The 21,406-nt window shown below is 37.5% G+C and overlaps 2 protein-coding genes across 13 annotated transcripts in view; one reads left to right on the forward strand and one right to left on the reverse strand.

Moving 5' to 3' along the window:
* The window catches only part of MED12L (mediator complex subunit 12L), a 322,241-nt gene that overhangs the window by 241,354 nt on the left and 59,481 nt on the right, over nt 1–21,406 (forward strand). For 8 of the 10 annotated variants that reach the window (XM_081064322.1, XM_081064328.1, XM_081064329.1 and 5 more), the window contains 10 exons: nt 2,770–2,888; nt 3,532–3,675; nt 4,554–4,717; nt 8,386–8,517; nt 12,636–12,863; nt 13,464–13,605; nt 15,226–15,346; nt 15,735–15,836; nt 16,550–16,663; nt 20,030–20,229. In XM_081064322.1, the coding sequence (XP_080920448.1) occupies nt 2,770–2,888; nt 3,532–3,675; nt 4,554–4,717; nt 8,386–8,517; nt 12,636–12,863; nt 13,464–13,605; nt 15,226–15,346; nt 15,735–15,836; nt 16,550–16,663; nt 20,030–20,229 (1,466 nt within the window). The remainder of the gene's footprint in view (nt 1–2,769; nt 2,889–3,531; nt 3,676–4,553; nt 4,718–8,385; nt 8,518–12,635; nt 12,864–13,463; nt 13,606–15,225; nt 15,347–15,734; nt 15,837–16,549; nt 16,664–20,029; nt 20,230–21,406) is intronic. The other 2 variants (XM_081064324.1, XM_081064326.1) reach the window with 1 other exon arrangement.
* The window catches only part of P2RY12 (purinergic receptor P2Y12), a 48,925-nt gene that overhangs the window by 14,706 nt on the left and 12,813 nt on the right, over nt 1–21,406 (reverse strand). The gene's annotated exons all lie outside the window — the stretch shown is intronic.

Raw genomic sequence — 21,406 nt, forward strand, 5'->3', positions numbered from 1 at the left:
TTGAAAATGGGTGGCTACTCTGTCCTATAGAAGGTTCAGTAATACATTTTTAACATCTAAGTTAATGGTAAGGAGTCTTTCTAGAGCCTATGGAATGTTTGGTTTTGGAAACCTGAGAGAGGTGCGAAGGGGAAGGAAGCAATGTGGTACCCTTTTCTGTTGTGTCTGCTTCCTTCCTCCACAGCGTCTCTAATGCCAGACTGGAGTCTGTGCTATCTTTGTGTCAGTCTCTGAAACAGGCAGCTCTTGTTTATGAACTCACTAAGACAAAATGGTGGTTCTGTGCTGCTTTTTGAGGCAGCAGTAATAGAAACACCACGGTGAAGAGGCATCTTCAAAGGGAATTTTTGTCTTTCCCTCTTTTTAGATAAAATTCAACCAGAAATGTGTTAATTTGGGATTAGTGAGCCCTCTTCTGATAAACAGTGTATGCTTGTCAGTACTTAAAACCCAGCATGCTCACCAGATGCTAGTCAAGAGTACTTCGGATTTATGGAAATTTGCCCACTGTTTGCAGAAATGATGAGAATTGGTGAGGCAGGAAGACAGAGCTCGTGTAAGCATATATTTTATTTCTGTCTACACAGAAAAATATGATTTGGGGGAACTCATTGGGAGCATTGTCAGATCAGCCAGGCCTTACCTAGGGGACTTTATCGTCTAAAACTATTATGATATTTCCAGTTGAACATGGTCAAATCTCAGTTTACGTTTACCTTGATTCTAGTCATTTTTTGTTTTTAATGGTGTGTCTTTTGATAATATAAATGAAATTTACCATAATGACCTCTAAAAGGCCACAACTTCCAGAATTTAAAGATTTTTGAAAAAGGAAAGCCAAAATTAAGCAACTAAAAAACAATAATATAAGTGATGAAAACAAAGTAGATTAGACCAATGAGGAAAATCTATGAATTATAATGACGTTATCGCTCATGTAAATATCATTTAAATACAGTATTCCATTGAGAACCACCACTAATTTTTTACATTTTTCTTTGAAATTGAATATAAATTGCCAAGAATCAATTGCATCTTTTTTATATGAGACTTTAAGTCGTTAGCTGTATGTAAGTAAATAAAGGCAATTCCCATACACAAATAAACCAAAAAGATGTGTTTATGAATTCTCATGCTGGGTCTACTTCCTCATGTCTGTTATTTTATTTTTGTTCTGTTTTGTTTGCGTCCCAGGAAGGACTAAATAATTATGTTAATAACTTCAGTTTTAAAACACATAATACCCGACTGTTGATGTGAGCTTTCAGCCTTGGATCAATCATGTTCATAAATGAAAAATTCAAAACTTGGATATTTTGAACATGCTCATGACACGTGAGCAGCTATATTGAAGGCACAATTCCACACTTAATTTGTAACTTTGAGAATACATATTGAAAAACAAGTAGGTCTGATGAACTTATTAGTTCTTTCTCATTGTGTTATGTTTCTTGTTGATAAAAGTGGCACAGTTTTATACCTTATGTTACTCAGCACTTTTTAGTTCTGATTTACTCTGATATTGGGGTTTGTTTGTTTGTTTTAGGAAATTAGGACAAAACAACCTGGGGTTGTTTGGGGAAGTAGGGGGCTGCGAGGCGGTGAAGGACTTAAACTATAATTGTTTATTCTTGAAAGAGAAATGTCCTTTCTTCTAATGTTACTTTCTCAAGCCATAACATTTGCCATTAGCAAAATATTTCTGGGTTCAGTGAAATCTTTCTTGTATCTTTAATAGAGAAATGTGTCAAGTGACCTTTGTTCTCTAAAATTAAACTTGTCCAATAAGATGTAAGTGGTCTTTGACTACTTAGAATCATTGTGTTGGAAGTGACCTTGGAGATCATGTAATCCAACCTTTCCTTTCTGTCTTTAGATTCGTCTTTGTAAATACATGCATTAAGAAATATTTAAAAACAGGATCTAATTATTTTTGGGATATTATCCTTCAACTCTTAAGAACAAGAGTCCCTCGGGGATAGCAGTATTTATAAAAAATTTTTATTGGAATTTTCTTCAAACTTCTGTATGCTAAATTGACAAGTGTAGCACTTTTCTCTTAATGTGGAGGAATTTAATCCCTTTCTACTCCTAAAAATGTTAGGAATCGTGTAAATTTCCTTTTTTATATATTAGACTGTTTGGGGGAAATATCATAGGGAGTCTTCTAAGAAGATGCCAGTTTAGTTTCCTGTCATCTCAAAGTGAGCCTGGGTGATTCCCACCCCTTTCCTTGTTGAGGTCATCCTATTTTAAAAGTAAGTTAGAAATGTTCATAGAGACGCGTCTCACAGTAGCCATAATCTAGAAACTGCTCACTCTAATGGATGAATAAATAGGGCTATAGTCACATATTGGAATACTGTACATGAGTGAGAATTATTCATTTTTAGAACAAATTAAAATTGCAATAACAATATGGATTAATCTCAGAAGCATAATGCTGAGTGAAAGATGTCAGATGTGAAATGTATGTATCCTATGGTTCTCTATGGGAAGTCTCAAGGTGGGCAATACCAATCCAAACTGTTGCAAGTCAGGATCTTGGTTCCCCGGGGAGGGAGAGTGACTGATGGGATCCTGAGCGAGTTTCTGGGATTCTGGTGTGTGATTGTGTGGTTTGAGTTTTGTTACCCGAGTATGTGTATTTTGTAGAAATTCAGTTTGTTCACTTTTTCATATGTATGTTATACTTCAAGAAAAGCAAGATCGTTAAAGTGAGGAGCTTTATTCAATGGAGAATAATGTATCTACTGCATGTTTATTTAGTTGGAGATGAAGGACAAAAAGCTAGGAAGAACAAACAGGAAGCATTTCCAACATTGGAGACTGTGTTCACAAAGCTTCAACTCCTTTCATATTTTGATCAGCATCAAGTGACATCTCAGGTAGTCATTTAAAACTGTTTTATTATGCATTTGAGATATTCATATTTCCTTAAAATCTTTTATGCAATATATGTTTGTAGCCTTAGTTGGTTTTTAAATATGTTTTTAAAACATATTTGAAGGTATCTCAAACTATTGAGATACCTTAAGTTCAGTTTTAAGAAAGAATTCATTTTTATCATGAAAATATTTTTATCTTAGGGTAATAATCCTTTTTTATTATAAAATATATAAAATGATCCTTAATGCAGTACTTACTATGTTATTAAATTATGGCCTTACATTGCTGTTAATAAGAGAGAAATCTATTGATGATTGAAATAAAATACCACACAATTGAAATGAAACCAAGTATGTTTGTTTTCAAATCCATTGAATCAAATAGATGTTACCTGGAAATTAATTAATGTTTGTAGTTCTACCTTTAGGATAGTTAGGTCTAGACTTGATGATAACTTGGCTTAATTCTTCAAATTATATTTGTAGTAAGGAAGTTGATGTGTACATTTTGGTTTCTGTAGAAATATGTTTTCACTCTCTCCTAAATAGAATCACATAGAAATTCAAATTTCTCCCTTAAAAATTAACATAACAATTATGTGGAATGTTGGTCTTCTAATTACTGTCATTTTTGTTTGCACAGATCTCCAACAATGTCCTGGAACAAATCACTAGTTTTGCGTCAGGGACATCTTACCACCTCCCTTTGGCTCATCATATTCAGCTCATCTTTGACCTCATGGAGCCAGCACTGAACATCAACGGACTAATTGACTTCGCCATACAGGTGTGACAGAGACCCTGCACTTCTCTCCTTCTTAGAAAAGCAAACCCACTAGGCACCATACAATTTAAAGTGTGCTACCTGTGCGTGTTTGATTGATTGAGACATTCGGAATCACCCGTATTGAATTAGCATATTAATTGCAACAGTGTTCATAAGTTTCAATTAAGTAATTATAATACGGTCCTAACATATGTAATAGTCATTTTTAAAATGTGAGCTTTTTATTGGTGTTTTTTGTTTTTGTTTTTTGTCTGTTATAATTTTGCTTAGGGAAAGGTGAAAGTTGATTTGCTGTTTGTAACAGAGTATATTTTAGATTAAAAGCAAGAAAAATAAAATCTTATAATTTGATTTGTCCTGCTATATTTCTCATACATATGCTTGAGCTCATTTATTATCTCATGTTAGTAAATTGAAGTAAAAGCTGGTTTCTATCGCTTACTCTGTTCGAGGTGTTAGCTTTGCTAGAAACAAGAAACTCATGATAAATAACTTCTGTTTCATTAAAAAGAAGAGAAATGAGTGGGGGGAGTGAGAGGCGGTATGTTCTTCTCTGAAATAATCCAGTCCAGAACGTTGGGCCTCCGTAAAATGTTAGCTATTTTAATATTGGCTACTTTATGATTGCATATACCATGATGTCTAGACAGAAGGAAAACTCTAATTTGGTACAGGATTAAAAATAAAAGCCAGTTTAATTCATTGGGGTGTGTTTTCTGAGACTGTAGTTGTATATGTTTATGGTCCTGGTGCAGGAAAAGGGGCGAGATCAAGCAGTATTAGAATGACTCATTTTGAAAAATAACTATTTGCCTATTTGAAAAATAACTGTTTGTGTTGGCAGCTGCATTTTCATTCAGCCTTTTCTCTCTCTGTAGCTCCTAAATGAGCTGAGTGTGGTAGAAGCCGAACTGCTCCTGAAATCCTCCAGCCTGGCCGGAAGTTACACGACGGGTCTGTGTGTGTGCATTGTGGCTGTTCTCAGGCGGTACCACAGCTGTCTGATCCTGAATCCTGACCAGACAGCCCAGGTGTTTGAAGGGTTGGTATATAAAGTGTCACTATCATTTTTCACATCCTAGGACATATAATTTGTGATGAAATATTATAGTAGTTGTAAGAGAAAAACAGTGTTGATATTTATTTCAATGAAAAGATAGAACGTAAAGAATACTGTTTGCAAGAAAACACTTATCAAAGAAGGAGTTGTAAGCATGCAAAATGTTATTTTTAATAAAGTATGATTCTTTCCTTCCTTCCTCTTTTCCTTCCTACCTTACTTCCCTTCCTCGAACTTTAACCAATATAAGCCAGCTGCCACCTGGGCGGCCCTGTGTCATGGGTTATTAGGAAGTGAATATGTGACAACTTTGTTCATGGAATTTCAGTTTAGATTTGGAGAATCCAACACAAATAAGCTTTGCATGCTTTGTCATCTTAGAGATTTACTTCTTTAATTTCTTTTAAAATAAATTAAACCTCTCTTTTGGTAAGTCTTAATCTAGCACAAGTGACTTTCTCGATTCTTACTTGTTTTTTGGTTTGTGTGAATTGTAGGCTAAGGTTTTCTCTACTACCATTAGTGAAGTTGGTCTAAATAATTAACTGATATCACCCCATTAGAGGCTGAGGTTACAGGGACCTGAGAAGTATAATGAGCTCTCAGAAACCCTATACTAAACTCATTTTGTCCACTGTAGACTCCTTTCTCCAGGTCTTTATATAAGGAAAGACAACCTATCTCTTCCCGAAAGCAGGCTGAGGTAACCTCTAAACATGGTTCGCTATTCACTTGACCCAGAGAACCCCACAAAATCATGCAAATCACGAGGTGCAAAACTTTGAGTTCATTTTAAGAACATTTGTGAAACTGCCCGAGGCCATCAAGTGTATGCGTATCCGAAAAGCCACCAAGTATGTAAAGGATGTCACGTTACAGAAGCAGTGGGTACCATTCTGTCATTACAATGGAGGAGTTGGCAAGTGAGCCCAGGCCAAACAGTGGGGCTGGGCACAGGGTCAGTGGCCCAAAAAGAGGGCTGAGTTTTTGCTGCACACGCTTAAAAATGCAGCGAGTCATGCTGACCTTAAGGGTTTAGATGTAGATTCTCTGGTCACGGACACAGCCAGGTGAGCGCAGCTCCCAAGATGGGGAGCAGAACTCACAGAGCTCATGGGCGGGTCAGCCCATCCACGAGCTCTCCCGGCCTCACTGAGAGGATCCTCGCTGAGAAAGAGCAGATCGTTCCTAAACCAGGGAGGAAGTTGCACAGAAGAAAACGATATCTCAGAAGAAACTGAAGAAACGAAAACTTACAGCCCGGGAGTAAATTCCACATCAAATAAAAGCTAATAAAAGTTTAAGAAGAAAAAAAAAAGGACAACCTATTCTTCCATTTTCTTCCTGGGCTCAAAAGAAACACGGGTTTCTTGGGTTCCACAGTTCTCTCTGTTTTGTAACCTAGTACATAATGTAACCAACTTCCACTCCATTCTAGAGGGACATCCATGAAACATCACAGATATTTTTAAATGTGATAAAATTAATGTTAGAATTCAGGAAATAGGGGGTTGGCCCGGTGGCTCAGGCGGTTGGAGCTCTGTGCTCCTAACGCCGAAGGCTGCCAGTTCGATTCCCACATGGGCCAGTGGGCTCTCAGCCACAAGGTTGCTGGTTCTGCTCCCACAAGGGACGGTGGGCTGCGCCCCCTGCAACTAACAACGGCAACTGGACCTGGAGCTGAGCTGTGCCCTCCACAACTAAGATTGAAAGGACAACAACTTGACTTGGAAAAATTCCTGGAAGTACACATTGTTCCCCAATAAAGTCCTATTCCCCTTCCCCAATAAAATCTTAAAAAAAAAAAAAAAAGAATTCAGGAAATAGAGAACCACTTAATAACCCTCAACGACCCTGTAAGGTTGAATAATTAATACCACTTTACCAGTCAACAAACTGAAACACAGGCCTGCTAAATGAAGTGCTTGAACTTATGTGCCCAACATCAAATAGCTAATAAATCTCCCAGATTGCTGACGTTTTTTGAACTAAGACCTCATTCATGCTGTTTAATTTATACCATCCTTTTTAAACTGAGTATGGAAACCCACTAGTTGGTCATGAAATGAATATAATAGGTTTTGACAAGTATTTTTTTGTTTATTATTTTGAAATTTATTTCACTATCATTTATTTTGACATTTAAAATTTATGTTCTATTAAATGTTCATAAATCATACTTGATATTAACTATATTTTTACTTTATCATACATTGTAGGGATAAGTATTTTACCCAAAACTATTATTTTGGTTTTTTTATACTTATATGAATGAGTATACAGGACCTCAGTGTAAAATGTTTTTCTTACCTGTAGGAAGTGGAAAAAAATGGAGGAAACACTGGCTGCTCTATAGTGGGTACCTAGCAAACTCCCAATAAATGTTTATGTGTTTTGATCACAAAATTATTCTTTGCTTTTTAGGTATTTCTGGAATTTATTTGCTTATATAGTTAACAACCGATTGAGTTTTGTTGTTGTTGTGTGTTTTTTTTCCCCTGAATTGTGTGACACTTTTGCTGTAATTGACAGCTTTTATCAGCTGCCTGGTGGCCCTGTCTGCTGATGTCAGTTCACAGGGTTTGGGGTGCTACCTTACCATTTCCTCCCAGTGTCCTGAGTCCCACCTGTGGTGTTTGTGATTTGTGGTTCCTTCCTGGCCTTGACATCCTAGGCTCCCTCTGGCTTCCCTGTTCCCTGAGTAGTGGAGTGAGCTCTGGACTGGCACTATGGAGACCCATGCCCTCTACTCGGACTAGTTCTTTGAACTAATTCTTTGCCGATGGGCAAGTTACTTCACATTGCTGAGCCTTAGCGCTCTCTTTAGAAAATGAGGAAGATGAATCAGATGATTTGTAAAGCCCATTTTGACTTTAATAAACTAAGTCCTTTATAACAGTCCAGCTATTGCAGACTGACCCCCTATAACAACAGACAACATGGAATCGGATACGTGGATGGACCACTTTTGTTTACTTCTGTGTTGTATGAACTATGACCAATTCCATAGTTCTGATTTGGGGAAAATGGCATAGATTCGAGTAGTAATGGTACTTCTGAACTGAAAGACTTACAGAGAATATCACTAAATTCTTTTATCAGACAAACTAAAATAAATTTTTTCTCGTTTGAGTAAACACGGGAAATGTGACCTCAAACCATGCACTCATCAGGTTCATGCCAGAACTAGCTCATGGTCTTGAAAATGGATTTCCCAGATTTACTGATTAAAAGAATTGCTCCTTTGCAAAGGACTGGATTTGAGAATCTTTGTAAAGTCATTGAATTTGTGAATCTTTTTACTGAAGAGAGATTCTCTACTTCACCTTTCCTTTTGTATTCTAGTCATAGCAACATAATTGATGGATTCCTCCATATATACGTTCTAGGTGGAGAACTTTCTTGTGTTTTTTTTTTGTTGTTAATGATATTTCTGAAGTTTTTTTAAAGCCCAGTATTTCAATATCACAATAGAAAACTGGTATTTTACTCAATTATTTACTGTTGCTTTAATGATTGGGGTCAACACTCTGATACCTTTTTTATTCCCCAAGTAATAAATGGACATATTCTCACTCTAAAAGATTCAAACAATAACATATACATTAGCAAAATATGCATTTGATTTCTTCACATGGTTTTCTCCTCAGGTTGTGTGGTGTGGTAAAGCATGTCGTGAACCCCTCAGAATGTTCTTCTCCCGAAAGATGCATCTTAGCCTACCTCTATGATCTCTACGTGTCATGTAGCCACCTCAGAAGTAAATTTGGAGACCTCTTCAGGTGGGTAGAAAAAATCAAAAGAAAAGGAGTAGGCTATGCCTGTATTTGTGAGTGACTCAGCCAGTACTGCCATCCTTAATAATTAATTTAGTCATAATTATATCCGTCAGAATTCATATTAAGTTGCCTTTTATTGTAGCCATAACCTCCTATTACAAATTGCTATGCATGCATAGCTATGATTGCAATTTTGAGATAAATGTAAGAGAAAATACTCTATATTTTACACTTGCTGTTACCTCACTTGGAACATTGTTTCCCCTCTGTTGGCACTTTCTCACTTCCTTTGCTCTTTAGTTCCTTGATGATCCTGTTTCAAACAGCATCCCTAACTCCCTGTCATTTTCTTCATCTTAACATTTGCTACCCCCACAGGTAGACAGGTGCAGGAAAACACATACTTATTTAATGATATTTTGAGGAAATTTAGATTATTAATTGCAGGAAAAAATAATAGCTGGCAAAATAATTTTAGAATCTAGAAGGAGGTAAGGAACACATGATCAATTATCCTTCTCCTTGTTCTCTCATATCTTACCCAGTTTGTTTGTAAATCCTGTGAGCTACCTTCCAGGTATATCTAGACTCTGACCACTCTTCATTGCTCTACTACTATGGTCATCTCTGGTTAGACCATTGCAGAGGGCAGAGTCCCTCTAACCGGTTTCCTTGTTTGCCCCTTTGACACTCCTGAGCATATTATCAACATATCTACTAAAGTCATCCCTTTAAAACAAGAATAGCTTGGAGTTTTCCAATGGTGTCTAATCCACTCAGAATAAAATCGAAGAGTTTCCCTAGCCTTTAGGATCTGCTGGATCCGATTTTCTCTTCCATCTCTTATCCCCTGTTCATCTCATTCGAACCATGTGGATCTCCTTACTGGTCTTTAAACACCATACACACCCATCTTGAGGCTTTTGCACTGGCTGTTGACTCTCTTGTTACGTTGCCCCCCACTGCCTTGCATGCCCACTTCCACAGTTCGTTCACATCTCTACCTCCCTGACCACCCTATTTTAAATAGCACCCCCGCCCCCACTCTCTGGGATTCTCTGAACCTTAGCGTTTACTAACCCCAGGTACATTATATATTTATTTATGGTTTGCCTCATTCCTAGAGTGTAAGTTTCACGAAGGCAGAAACTCTATTTTTTTCATAGCTGTATCCCAGTACCTTGAAGAGTGTCTGGCTTATAGTAGGCACTGCAAAAAGGCTGTGGATAAAAGATATATACAAAAATATCATGATACTTTTAATGGTATTGATAGGGGAAAAAATGTGAAAGTATGTCTTCATCAAATGAATTAGGTTTCAAACTACGGAACGTTTGAGACTCTTAGGAAGCATCTTTTCACAGAAATTACGTCATTGTAATAATACCCTGTATTCTGCTGTTTCTTTAGAGAGCTTTCAGTTTCAGGTTAGAGTTTTTAGAGTGCGTTCTCGTACGTGACTGGATTCTTGCAACACCATGTTTTTAACAGTGAACTTCCCGAGGAAACCCCAATAGCCTATTTCACCCCTTATGCTCCTGCAGGATAGTCAAATGGGTTAATTCAAGTAATGTCCACTGTATGTGCAGAGATTTAGGATATGCAATGAACTGAGGGGCTGCTTAGGACCAGCAAAGTGACACCTCACAGAACTGACATTGTCTACTGTTTCCTCAAGTAAAGAAGGGAGATGCAGCTCTCTTGGGAACCTTTGAAGTCAGACATTATTTGTAGTTTCAGACTAAAAAAACAAAAGCCGGATATGTAGAGAGCTTTTCTAATAAAACAATTTGAATAATTGTATCTGAAACATCATGTAAAAGTTGTGAAAGAGGAACATTTGTGGGACCTAGAGCACTAATCACATCATATCTGCCTGTCAAGCGCTGTGCAGCGTTATCTCCATCGAGATCTTTAATCCTTCCAACAATCCAAGGAAGTAGAAATGATTTTTCCTAGCAACAGATGATTGTGTCTCATCATAAGTTCATAAATAAAGAAACTTAGATTTGAATGTAAGTCATTTTGGCCCCCACATGTGTGTTGCTTTCATTCCTCTTATCAGTTTTTTCCTGATACACACAGTCTTCAAAGGAAAATTCCTGACTTATTTTCTTAATTCCATATATGCCTGCAACAAAGAGATAGAGAGTGACCTAGGTGGAAGCTAACTTTTTATCAAAACATAGAAGCTAACCTGGAAAGAGTATAATTAAGGAAACAGGAAGCCTAGAGATGAGGGGTGAGGAGACTTCACCATGAGCTATAGAGTTCCAAACAATTGCACATTCCAGGCTGGAGGCAGGAGAATCCTCTCGAGGGAAGTCTCCATGCTGATAGAAAAGTAGGGGCTGAATCTTACGAGAATTAAGAAAGAAAGCAGAATTCTTTTGGTTTCTAAGGACAGGCATGAATAGATTGTTAGAATTATGTGGGCAGTTGAATAAAAAAGAGGCAATGCTTTACTATTTGCAGAAGTCTGTTTCACTCAACACTCAGTGTATGGGGAGGTGGAGGAAACCAGCTATGGTATTAGGGAGGGACACAGCAGAAAACAAAGTTCGGTTTTGTTTCATTTTTAGGGGGAAAGTGATCAAATTAAGAACTATTGCTAAGTGAGAATGAATGAAAAGTTGAGTACAAAGTGTGGTAAGAGTTAAGACGGAAAAAGGGAGATTGTAAAAGCATTGAAGACTCTACCATCATTTCCATCATTTTGAACAGGTCATGACACCAGGTTACAAACACATATCCTTCAGTGAGCCCTGAGGAGTTTTTACATGAGTTATGTACAAAGAAAGATCACGGAGAAGATTATAATTACTGACATTTAGTGGGTAGCTTTGCTCCTTTCTGCTGGACCATTGCTTCCAGCATTATTTGGCACTTAGATTTACCTGGGACAGCTTTTAAACGTACAGATTCTGTAAACCTATAATGAGACCCAGGAGTCTTTTATTTCTAACACACACCCTAGAGATGATTCTGGAGGAGGAGCTCTGAAGCCACATTTTGCTAAACATTGAACCATTTGTTTTCGTAAAGCAGTTGGCAATGGCAGCAGTGTAGGGCAAACAATCTTGTTTATATGCTTTTCCATTTTTAAGGAACTCATTCCTGGCTACTGTTTGTAGGTGCACAAGACTAGGGGGCTGGGGAAGATGGGGCAGGGAAGCCATGATGAAGTCACCTTTATCACAAATAAAGTTGCTGCCAAAATCTTCATCTAAAAGAAGACTTTCTGCTGCATAAACGAGCTCTTGAATAGAGAAGGTGAACGTTGCTTATAAACTTGTCCATGGCAAGTAGGCAAGAGTAGCTGAGTGTATATGGAATCTGAGCTTGCAATCAGATCATCCGTCAGCCCCACCTGCAGAGCTGGATTGGAGAGGCTACTTTCTGATACTCCCATAGTCTATATCTGATTCAGCTGTAACTCACTGCGTATGCACTGTTTTCACCTGCTCGACCAGCCTCTTGAAAATCCGTTAGTACTGCTATGAAACAGAATATGAGGAAGTTTTAGAGATGACATAATAGTTTCTTCACTCTCATTGAATTTGTGTAGTATCCATACCCCCTACGGGAATGGAAACTCTTTGCAGGCAGGGAGTGAACTGCTCTTGTTCATAGCTGTACAGTGCCCAGAGTGGCTCAGCTGGACCGCCCCTGGACACACTGCAAGTAGAGGAATAGTTTTACAGGATGTATAATTAAGACTGCAATGCCAAATTATTCCTTTTGTATAATCTATTTTTATACTTCAGTATTAACACTTTGCAACTACTGTTCAGAGACAGTTGTTGGAAGCCTTACTAAATTCTTTTATTTTGAGAGCTTGTGGAATGTGGAAAAAATTTAGAAAATGATTCAGATTAGTAACCAAATGTCTTATCCTTGTGTTCTCCAATCCATTCAGCAACTATGTTGAGTAATATTACATTCCAGGCACTGTGCCCAGTGCTGATTATTACGGAGTTGGAGTGAGGAGCTCGTGTGAATCTTCTCTAAGAATACATTTAATTACAGTTGCTGCCATTTAATCTGTCCTTAAATAAAATTACTGTCCAGTTGTTTTAGTTTTAGTGTGTTTTTTTTAACTCTTCTTCTTGTAACCTCAGTAGTGCCTGTTCAAAAGTTAAGCAAACCATATATAATAATGTGATGCCTGCAAATTCTAACTTGCGATGGGATCCGGATTTCATGATGGATTTCATTGAGAATCCTTCAGCCCGGAGCATCAACTACTCAATGCTGGGCAAGATCCTTAGTGACAACGCGGCCAACCGCTACAGCTTTGTCTGCAATACACTCATGAATGTCTGTATGGGCCACCAGGATGCCGGGAGGTGAGCGAGTTACCCTGGCATGCATGAGTAAACATGCAGCTGTGCTGTGTTGTTACTTTGAAATTCACTCTTCAGTCATTGCCTAGGCTGACATTTGGATGTTTGCTTTTTTTTTTCCCCCTTTTTTTCATATTCTTTTCTTCCTGTGTTTACCTCTGCTCTGTACTGTGATTTCCTTAACCTGAGGGCCAACATATACATAAAAATACAAAGAGAAAAATGCCTGTATTTTGAAAACACTGTATTTATGCCTACCTAAATTACAGTTTCTTTAATATTTTGATGCCCTTAAAAATGTAAATTTATACGTCAGATTTGTTCACAGAACTAAAAATGCAATAATTCATACCTGTACTGATTAATGTTTATTGCTCAACAGCATTAAATTTATATTAGAAAACATTTGAAGCCATTTACTTTTATCTTCTGGTCAAGATTCTATTAGGTTATTTGACAAGTGGGTATTTATTATATCCTTGAATACAAGAAATGAATGGCCTGTTTGATGATAGTGAAGTATGTGTTCATTAAGTATATCCCGTGTGAGTATCTGTCTTTTGCTACTTTTTACTACCTGCATTCTTTTTTTCTTTTTTCTAGGATTAACGACATAGCCAATTTCTCCTCCGAGCTGACAGCTTGCTGCACTGTTCTCAGTTCAGAATGGCTGGGAGTTCTGAAGGCTCTTTGTTGTTCTTCAAATCACGTGTGGGGCTTTAATGATGTACTTTGCACTGTGGATGTAAGTTTTCTTTTTCACTTAAAAACTAAACTGGGCAATTAAGTATTTAGTTAGTGAGTAATTTTTTTTAATTGACTTAACCTTTCACTGAAATATTATATTTTTTCCTTCTCCAAAAACAATAAACCAGAGTATGGTTGCTAAGGATTAAGTAAATGGAAAAAAAAAAGAAATAAAATAGTTTAATCTACAGCAGAGATGCCAAGAGTTCCCTTGTTTGTTAGCTGAGATTTTTTTAATATATGGTCTCTTCAGAGCTGTTTGTTTGCAGTTTTTATGAAGTGCCTTGGGTTCCTCATGGCACAGGACACAATTTAGCTAAAGCAGTTTATGGTCTGAAGAGAACCACTTTGTTATTTTAAGATCAAGGTGCACTCTGAGAACAGGTTCTGTTGTGTTGCACAAGAATGTGCAGGCTTCGAATCATTGGGGTGTTCAGTCTTTCTTAGTGATGGTGTCTGGAAGTGATGAAGAGATTATAAATCACTGATGTCCACAAATATCGTTTTGCATGCATGTTATGTGAATGTCTTAAAAATCCATCTTGATTCTTTCTCTATTTTTGGCCTATCACTTCTTGTAGTAATCCATGTTGTATGTTAATATATCTTACAATTAGAAGAATTCTATACATTTTTAAAACCTACCTCCCAGTGGGAGATTTACTTCCCAGTTCTGATATCTCAAGACTGGGTGGATATTCCCACTCCATTCGAGTGGGAATTTTATATATATATAATTTTATATATATATAAAGATTTTATATATATAAAACTCCTATGTGTGGCCTACTTTTCCAGACAGGAAAGACCCAGATTTTCATTTTCAACGTTGTTCCTTCACCTCTTGGTTCTTTTTGTTACACTTTATGTCTGCTTTGTTCCCTCATCTATAAAATTGGAATTAATAATAGTATGAATCTCATGGTGTGTGATATTAATTGAGGTGATCTTTGTAGGTTGCTAACTACAATCACGGGCATACGAGTATACTACAACTTAGTATGGAGGTCGCTATTATAGCTGTTTTTTAATTATTATTGTCTGCCAAAGTCTTGTGAGATCTGTAAAGGTAGAGAGGTTTCACTATGAATGAATGAACTTCCGTCCTTGTTTCTTTCTTTCTCTCTTTTTTAAATTTAGGAGCAATTGTAAATTTTCAGAATTGTTTTTAAAACTAATTTAATTATATCAAAGACACTTTATTTTTCATCCCTGCAAAGAACATCAAAACATTACCAATACTTGTTTTTCTTTGCTTCCTAATGGTTACCCTTGAATGACAGATAATACAGCATTCTGCAAAAAAAGTTTATTTCTGCTACATCTTTTAGGGATTTCTTGATTTTGCTTTTTGTTATTTTCTTTTTCAAGTACATGTATTCAAGATAGAGTTCAGTCTCTTTTTACAGCATCGGGATGGGGGTAAACCTCATTCTTTGTCTTATAAAGGAGAAATAGGCCTAGAGGACAATAGTTACTATCAGTTGTCATTTCACTCTGTTGGTTCATTTTGGGATTTGAGATCTTATTGGTGTTGCCTACATTCTCTTAGATGTTAATCTTAGATATTACTTAAGAGGGTGTTAGTTATTAAAACATGTCAATGTTTTTCTTGAAGGTGAGTGACCTTTCATTCCATGATTCATTAGCTACTTTCATTGCTATTCTGATAGCACGACAGTGTTTTTCCCTGGAGGACGTCGTGCAGCACGTGGCACTCCCCTCTCTCCTCGCAGCAGGTAAGGCAGCAGCCCACACGGCGTTTGTTATTTGACCATTGTCTTGGGCTGGTTTCTAACTAAGGAAACACAGTGAGAGTAATATTTAAAGGTACATGCGCTGGGCAGGGGTGTGGCATCATGGTAAAGATGGTCGAATTGTTAAGTGTTGTTCCAGACAAAGAAAGTAACACGGATCTCTGTGGAAAAAGCTGGAAACTACTATGTTTAGTACCTGTTTTTGAGGCAGCACTTGAACTCGGGTTTCTCCGAAAAGCACAGCCGGCTCCTTCCTTTTTACCATAAGGAGCATTTATCTGAATGATCCCAGAAAGTTTAGCCTAATGGAACACCTGAAGACATGTTCTTGAATTTGTTAGAACTTGCTCTTTCAATCGTCCTTTCCCAGCTTGTGGAGATGCGGACGCCGAGCCAGGGGCGAGGGTGACCTGCCGACTCCTGCTCCACCTTTTCCGAGCGCCCCAGGCCTGCGTATTGCCTCAAGCGACTGGTGAGCTGACTGCTGGCAAAGCTCTGACGGTGCTTTCATTTGGAGCTGTGGGTTCTAACAGGACCAAGTAGGCTGTCCATTCTGTGATTTCCTGCCTGATTTTGGTGGGCTCACTTCGGGGTGATGAAGGAATGCGATAATCCGTTCAGAGGGCTGTCAGCAGCTTTCATTTATGGAATGTCAGGATGTACAGAGACACTCAAATCCAGAGTTAATGAACAATAAAAATACTTTTGCTCTTAGGCCAAGTCCTGCTGATGGGCAGCGTGATCCTCTCACACACTGTGTGTGATGGTTATAAACATACCATAGCCGCTTAGGGCAGTGGTGATTCATTTATCCTTTTACTGAGGTAAAAAGAAGAAGGTAAGAAATCCAGCGGTGTTAGTGACGTCTGTTCCTTAAAGATCATTTCCCTGCCGGGGTGTGTGTGGGTGTGTGTGAGACAGTCACACTAAGTGGATGAAAATCCTTCTAATGTTTTTGGCACGTCTCTGTAAGGAACAAAGACATTGTTTTAGTAATTAAAAAGCAAAGGTTAAGTAAGGAATACTGGCAGTGTTTCTTAGTGAATCCATGAAGCATCAGTTAAAGCTGGCTAATGGCCACGAGGCGCCCACAGCCTAGCAATGAGAGGGCCTGCTGCTGGTAAATGGTTGCAGGAAACTGTTGATGGGGGCTGGACGATTAAAGGCTTGTTGCTGTTGTTACAGGCAAACCCTGCCCCGGAATCAGATCATCTTGTGATAGACACCTCTTAGCTGCTGCACACAACAGCATCGAAGTGGGAGCTGTGTTTGCTGTTTTAAAAGCAATTATGATGCTTGGTAAGACTGTCCTGGAGCTAAGCTCGGTTAATCACAAGAAATGGAGGCAAGATCATTTGTATTCAGGTTTAACTCTAATAGCATTAGAAATTTATTATTATTATTATTTGTTTGTTCTCCTGGAAAAAGTAGTTGGCTTTCCCCTAAGTCCAAGTTCATTTTGACTCCGAGGACTCTGGGGGAATTTAAATATAATCCTTTTTTTGGCGGCATTTTAACTGCCAGTTGTCTGATTCTGATGTAAGATAGAACCTCAGACCCCCTGGGTTGTTTTGCCTTTGTTTCTTGGCATAAGTCACACTTTGTGATGGGCGCAAGATGACTGTGTGATCTAACTGAAGGGTTAAAGTTCATACTGTATTTCAGGAGTAAAACACCACAAAACCTGGGTTTTCATCTTAGTATTTCTGCTTCCGTTGTGATCCTGAACAAGTTCATGTCCTTCTACTTCAGTTTTTTCACGAATCAGGTGATAATTGTAATGATAATTGATATCAGTGATAAATCACTATTAGATAGCATAATTTTTTAAATTTATAATATCCCAGATATTTTTTCATATCCTTTTCGGTACATATTCTACTAGAGACTGGAGTAGTAGTATTGCCTTTTCTGGGGTTTTCTGTTTGTTTTTTACAATGCAATACCTTATACATTTTTATTCTTTAAATCAGTTAGGATTTGGATCATGAGAAGCCTTTATCACACTAATTCTAACTTCCAGTACCCTCTTTTGCCCTTGACTAAACAAAAGTTATCTCAATGTTCTAAAGGAACCCCCTTTGATTAGAACAGAAATTACTGAGTAGATAGGAATTGTTTTAGATAAGTCTTAAAGAACATGTTTGAGAATGTACTCTGTCCCTTTATACTCCTACTTCAGAAGTGTGATTTGGTGACGCCAGGAAGGAAAAGCAGATTGTCATAAAACAAATTATTAAAAGTTCACCTAAAAAAGAAAAAATATATATATACATATATACACACAGACACACCAGGGGTGTGAAAAAATGTATATACATGACTTGTATTTATCTTTTGTTTTAGGTATATATTGAGTATTACAATTTTCATACAGATTTTTTTCTTTCTGAAAATGTGTATACGTTTTTTTGGCACCCTCTCTCTATATATACATACATGTACACACAAATATACATACATATGCATAGATGCAATATTACTATTAAAAGCTTCCAAAGTTTATAGTAAAAAGGGAAAGGTAGAGTCCCTTGGAGGGCTGCAGCCTTCCTCTGAGTTTAGGAGCTTGTGGTTTCATGCAGCCGACATTAAATGGTCATTTAGTGAGTAACATTGCTCTACTCCGATGATGTTTGAAAGGAAAGATGGCTGGTCAAGTCTTCTTAATAAACGTGGAGCCCATGAAGTCAGGGACTTACTTTCTTACTCTAGTATCTCTAATGTCCACCAGAAAAACTAAATAGGAGGTTTTCAGTAAATTAACGTGGGAAGTATGGCTGCATAAGTTACAGACATTTTAATGGCAGAAACCAAGATGAGTGCAGTGTAGACATTGTCCCTTTGGTTTGGAGGACTGGTTCAGTCCCAGGTAAAATTTGCCGACCTCTCTAAATATCCAAATAACCATAGTTTAATATCCATGCATAATTAGCAGTTCTTTTTCCCCTGATTGCTTTTCCTTCGCCTTTTTAGTTGGCCTTAGTTCTTGGTAGATTATACAGCTTTCTGAGCTTTGGAGGGATCTTCAGGTCTGAGAAGTCAGGATCAGGCTAGTTGAATGTGAGCAGAGCCTTGGAAGAGGCGATCACTGAACACCCTTTGTTCTGTCGTCTCTATGATTGCAGGAGGTTTTGGAACAGCCTCCAAGACCCCTGTCATCCTAACATCTAAACCGACTGAGGATCTTCTAGTCTGGGACTGGCAGAGGTCTTTGTTTCTTTGTTTTTGTTTTTGTAGAAGTTTGAATTTATCTACCTCACCATGTCCTAAACAATGTTCTCTCAAGTCCTATCCAGCAGGATCTGTTTTGAGTTAGGGAGATGAGACTGTTTTATAGAATTCGGTCTCTAATTTCTCTACTCGTTTAAATTAAGGTGTAAAAATAGTTGCTTGTATTACCAAAGGTTGGAGAAAGCATGCTAAACTTTGATACATGTACAACTTGGTCTTTCTTTCAGCTTCTGAAGAACTCTGTTGAGTTAAATAAACTCCTGTGGGTGAAGTGAAATTGGTATTCCTTATATGTATATTTTAATGAGCAATGTATGATGATATATAGTAAGATATTGATGAGTTGAAATGTTCTGTTTATTCCTCCCCTTCTCTTAACTGTTTCATAAGTAAATATTCAGTAAGCCATTCTGATTTCTCAAAAGCAGAGTCAAAAGTTTTTCTTGGTTGACCTGTGAGTTTTAAGAGGCTTTTTGCACTGACCTGGGCTTGGTTTTGCTCACACTGAGGCAGGGAAGGCCTTCTCTAAACCCATTTGTTGGTTTCAGGAAATTTTCTCGCCCAAGACTTATGATCCTGCGGGTAAACAGGCAAAAGTTTGGAGGCTCTGATGTCATTTGGCAATCTTTATTACCAAATTATTTTATTCTTTTGCCTTTAAAATCACAATTACTTGTCTTTCACAGCTAGAGAAGATTTCTCATTTTTGGATACTCAACCATTCTGCTCATTTTTTCCCTAGAACTTTGTTATGAGGAAAGCACTTTCCTGAGCTTCATTTCACTTGAGTATATTAGAGATTGATTAGGTGAAATTTTCTAATTTGGATGTTTGCAGAGAGGAAAGTGAAAGACATGGGTTATTCAATGAATGCCCTATTTTCCAGGGCTTCCTTAGTATGCATTGCCCTTTTCCATTCCCAGGGAAATAAATCTCTCTTGTCAAGAAGTTGATAGTAAGGTGGGCTAAGGCAAAACTTTTCTCTTGACCTATGGATAAAAAAATAAGTCATTGTAAGAGAAGAAATGGAAAAGGGACATCTAGAAGGGTGAGTAACCCATTTTTTCCTTGTCTATAAGTCAAATTCATTTGAATACATTTGTGCTTGAAATATTGGTGAAATCAATGTTCTGTGATTATTAAGTATGATTCATATGGTCTTTTTCAAGTTCGGTGAAAGCATACTTAATTCTGTAAACAAAAGGCTTGAGTCTTGAACTTGCTCTTTTTTTTTTTTTTTCATGTCTGATGACACTTCTCTGGGTTTTCTCATTTATTCTCTTGATCCATTTTCACTATTGCTGAACAACTGGCCATGCAATAATGATACCACTCACAGCCTTTAAACCCCTGAAAGTGTGCTTTATGTACTTCTCAGATATTTGGCAATATTTTGAAGTTGTATGATTTTGCTTTTGTGATTCTGTTATTTAGGAGATGCCAAAATTGGCAATAACAATGTCAGCTCTTTAAAGAATGATGACTTCACCATGAGGACTTTACGGCGTGATGGGAATGCTGATGATATCTGGGCTGCCTCACAAAATTCAAAATCCTGTGGGAAAAGCATTTCCATAGAAACTGCCAATTTGAGAGAATATGCTAGATATGTACTGAGGACCATCTGTCAACAGGTATTCAGATTTAATTTGCCTTTTTACTCTGAATCTGTAATTGTTATGTTGGAGAGAGATTCTCACTATTGTATGAAACTTGTACATGGGTGGTACTTCTTTTCCTGCTAACTTTAATTTTAAATAATTTCAAATTTGCTGAAAAGATGCAGTAATGATAAAGAACTCTGGTATATCCTTTAGATTCACTAACTTTTTACGTTTTGCCACTTTTGCTTTATAATTCGATTTGTGTGTGTAAATGTGGGTACATATAACTTAAAAATTTTTTGCTGAACCAGTCGAGAGTAGATGGCATTCATTATTCTTTTTTACTTTTTAATATGTCAGCTTTTATTTATTAGTATAGCCAAACTACAGTTATCAAAAATCAGGAAATTTAGCATTGGTACAGTAATTTTTTTCTCACCTATAGGCCACATTCCAATTTTGTCAGTTGTCCCAATAATGTTGGATTTGTCTGAAGTTTCCTGTAGATTAGCTTCAGATTATGCCTTCCTGGCCAAGATACTACAGACGTAATGTGTTCCTCTCAGGTAATCACATCTGAAGGCACATGATGTCCATTTGCCCCTCATTGGCGATGTTAATTTTGATCAAGATGTCTCCATTGTACAGTTTCAAGATTCCTCTACTGTATAATTATCATGTTTTCCCTTGAAATGAATAAACGGTCTTTAGGGAGACACTTGAAGACAGTGCGGATATTCTGCTCCTCACCAAACTGTCTCACCTCCCACAGAGCTTCCATTGTGATTCTTATTCAAACCAGTCTTGACTATGATGGCTGCAAAGTGGTGACTTTTTTCCTCCTAACTCCTCCACTCCCTCCACAATTATCAATTTGCATTCTTAACTAAGGAAGAGCCTACTCTTATTTATATTTATTTACTTTCCTTATAGATTGTAATGTACTGTCCTTAGCTATTTTCATGTGCAAACTGTTCTAGATATTTCCTGTGCAAATCTTTACATGCCAGCTCTTGTGTTATTTTGACACATCACCATCTTTTCTTTTTCTTTTCTTTGTTTAAAACTTTCTAGCTCCTTTCGTACTTTCCCTGCCCCAGACCTGGAATTACTCATTCCTCCAAGGCACCCTGGTCATCTTTAGTAGAGGATGGTGTTTATAAACCAAGATCGGGGTACTATGTGTGCTCTTTGCTTCTAGGCCCTT

This window comes from Rhinolophus hipposideros (genome assembly GCF_964194185.1).
Source record: "Rhinolophus hipposideros genome assembly, chromosome: 2".
Lineage (NCBI taxonomy): Eukaryota > Metazoa > Chordata > Mammalia > Chiroptera > Rhinolophidae > Rhinolophus > Rhinolophus hipposideros.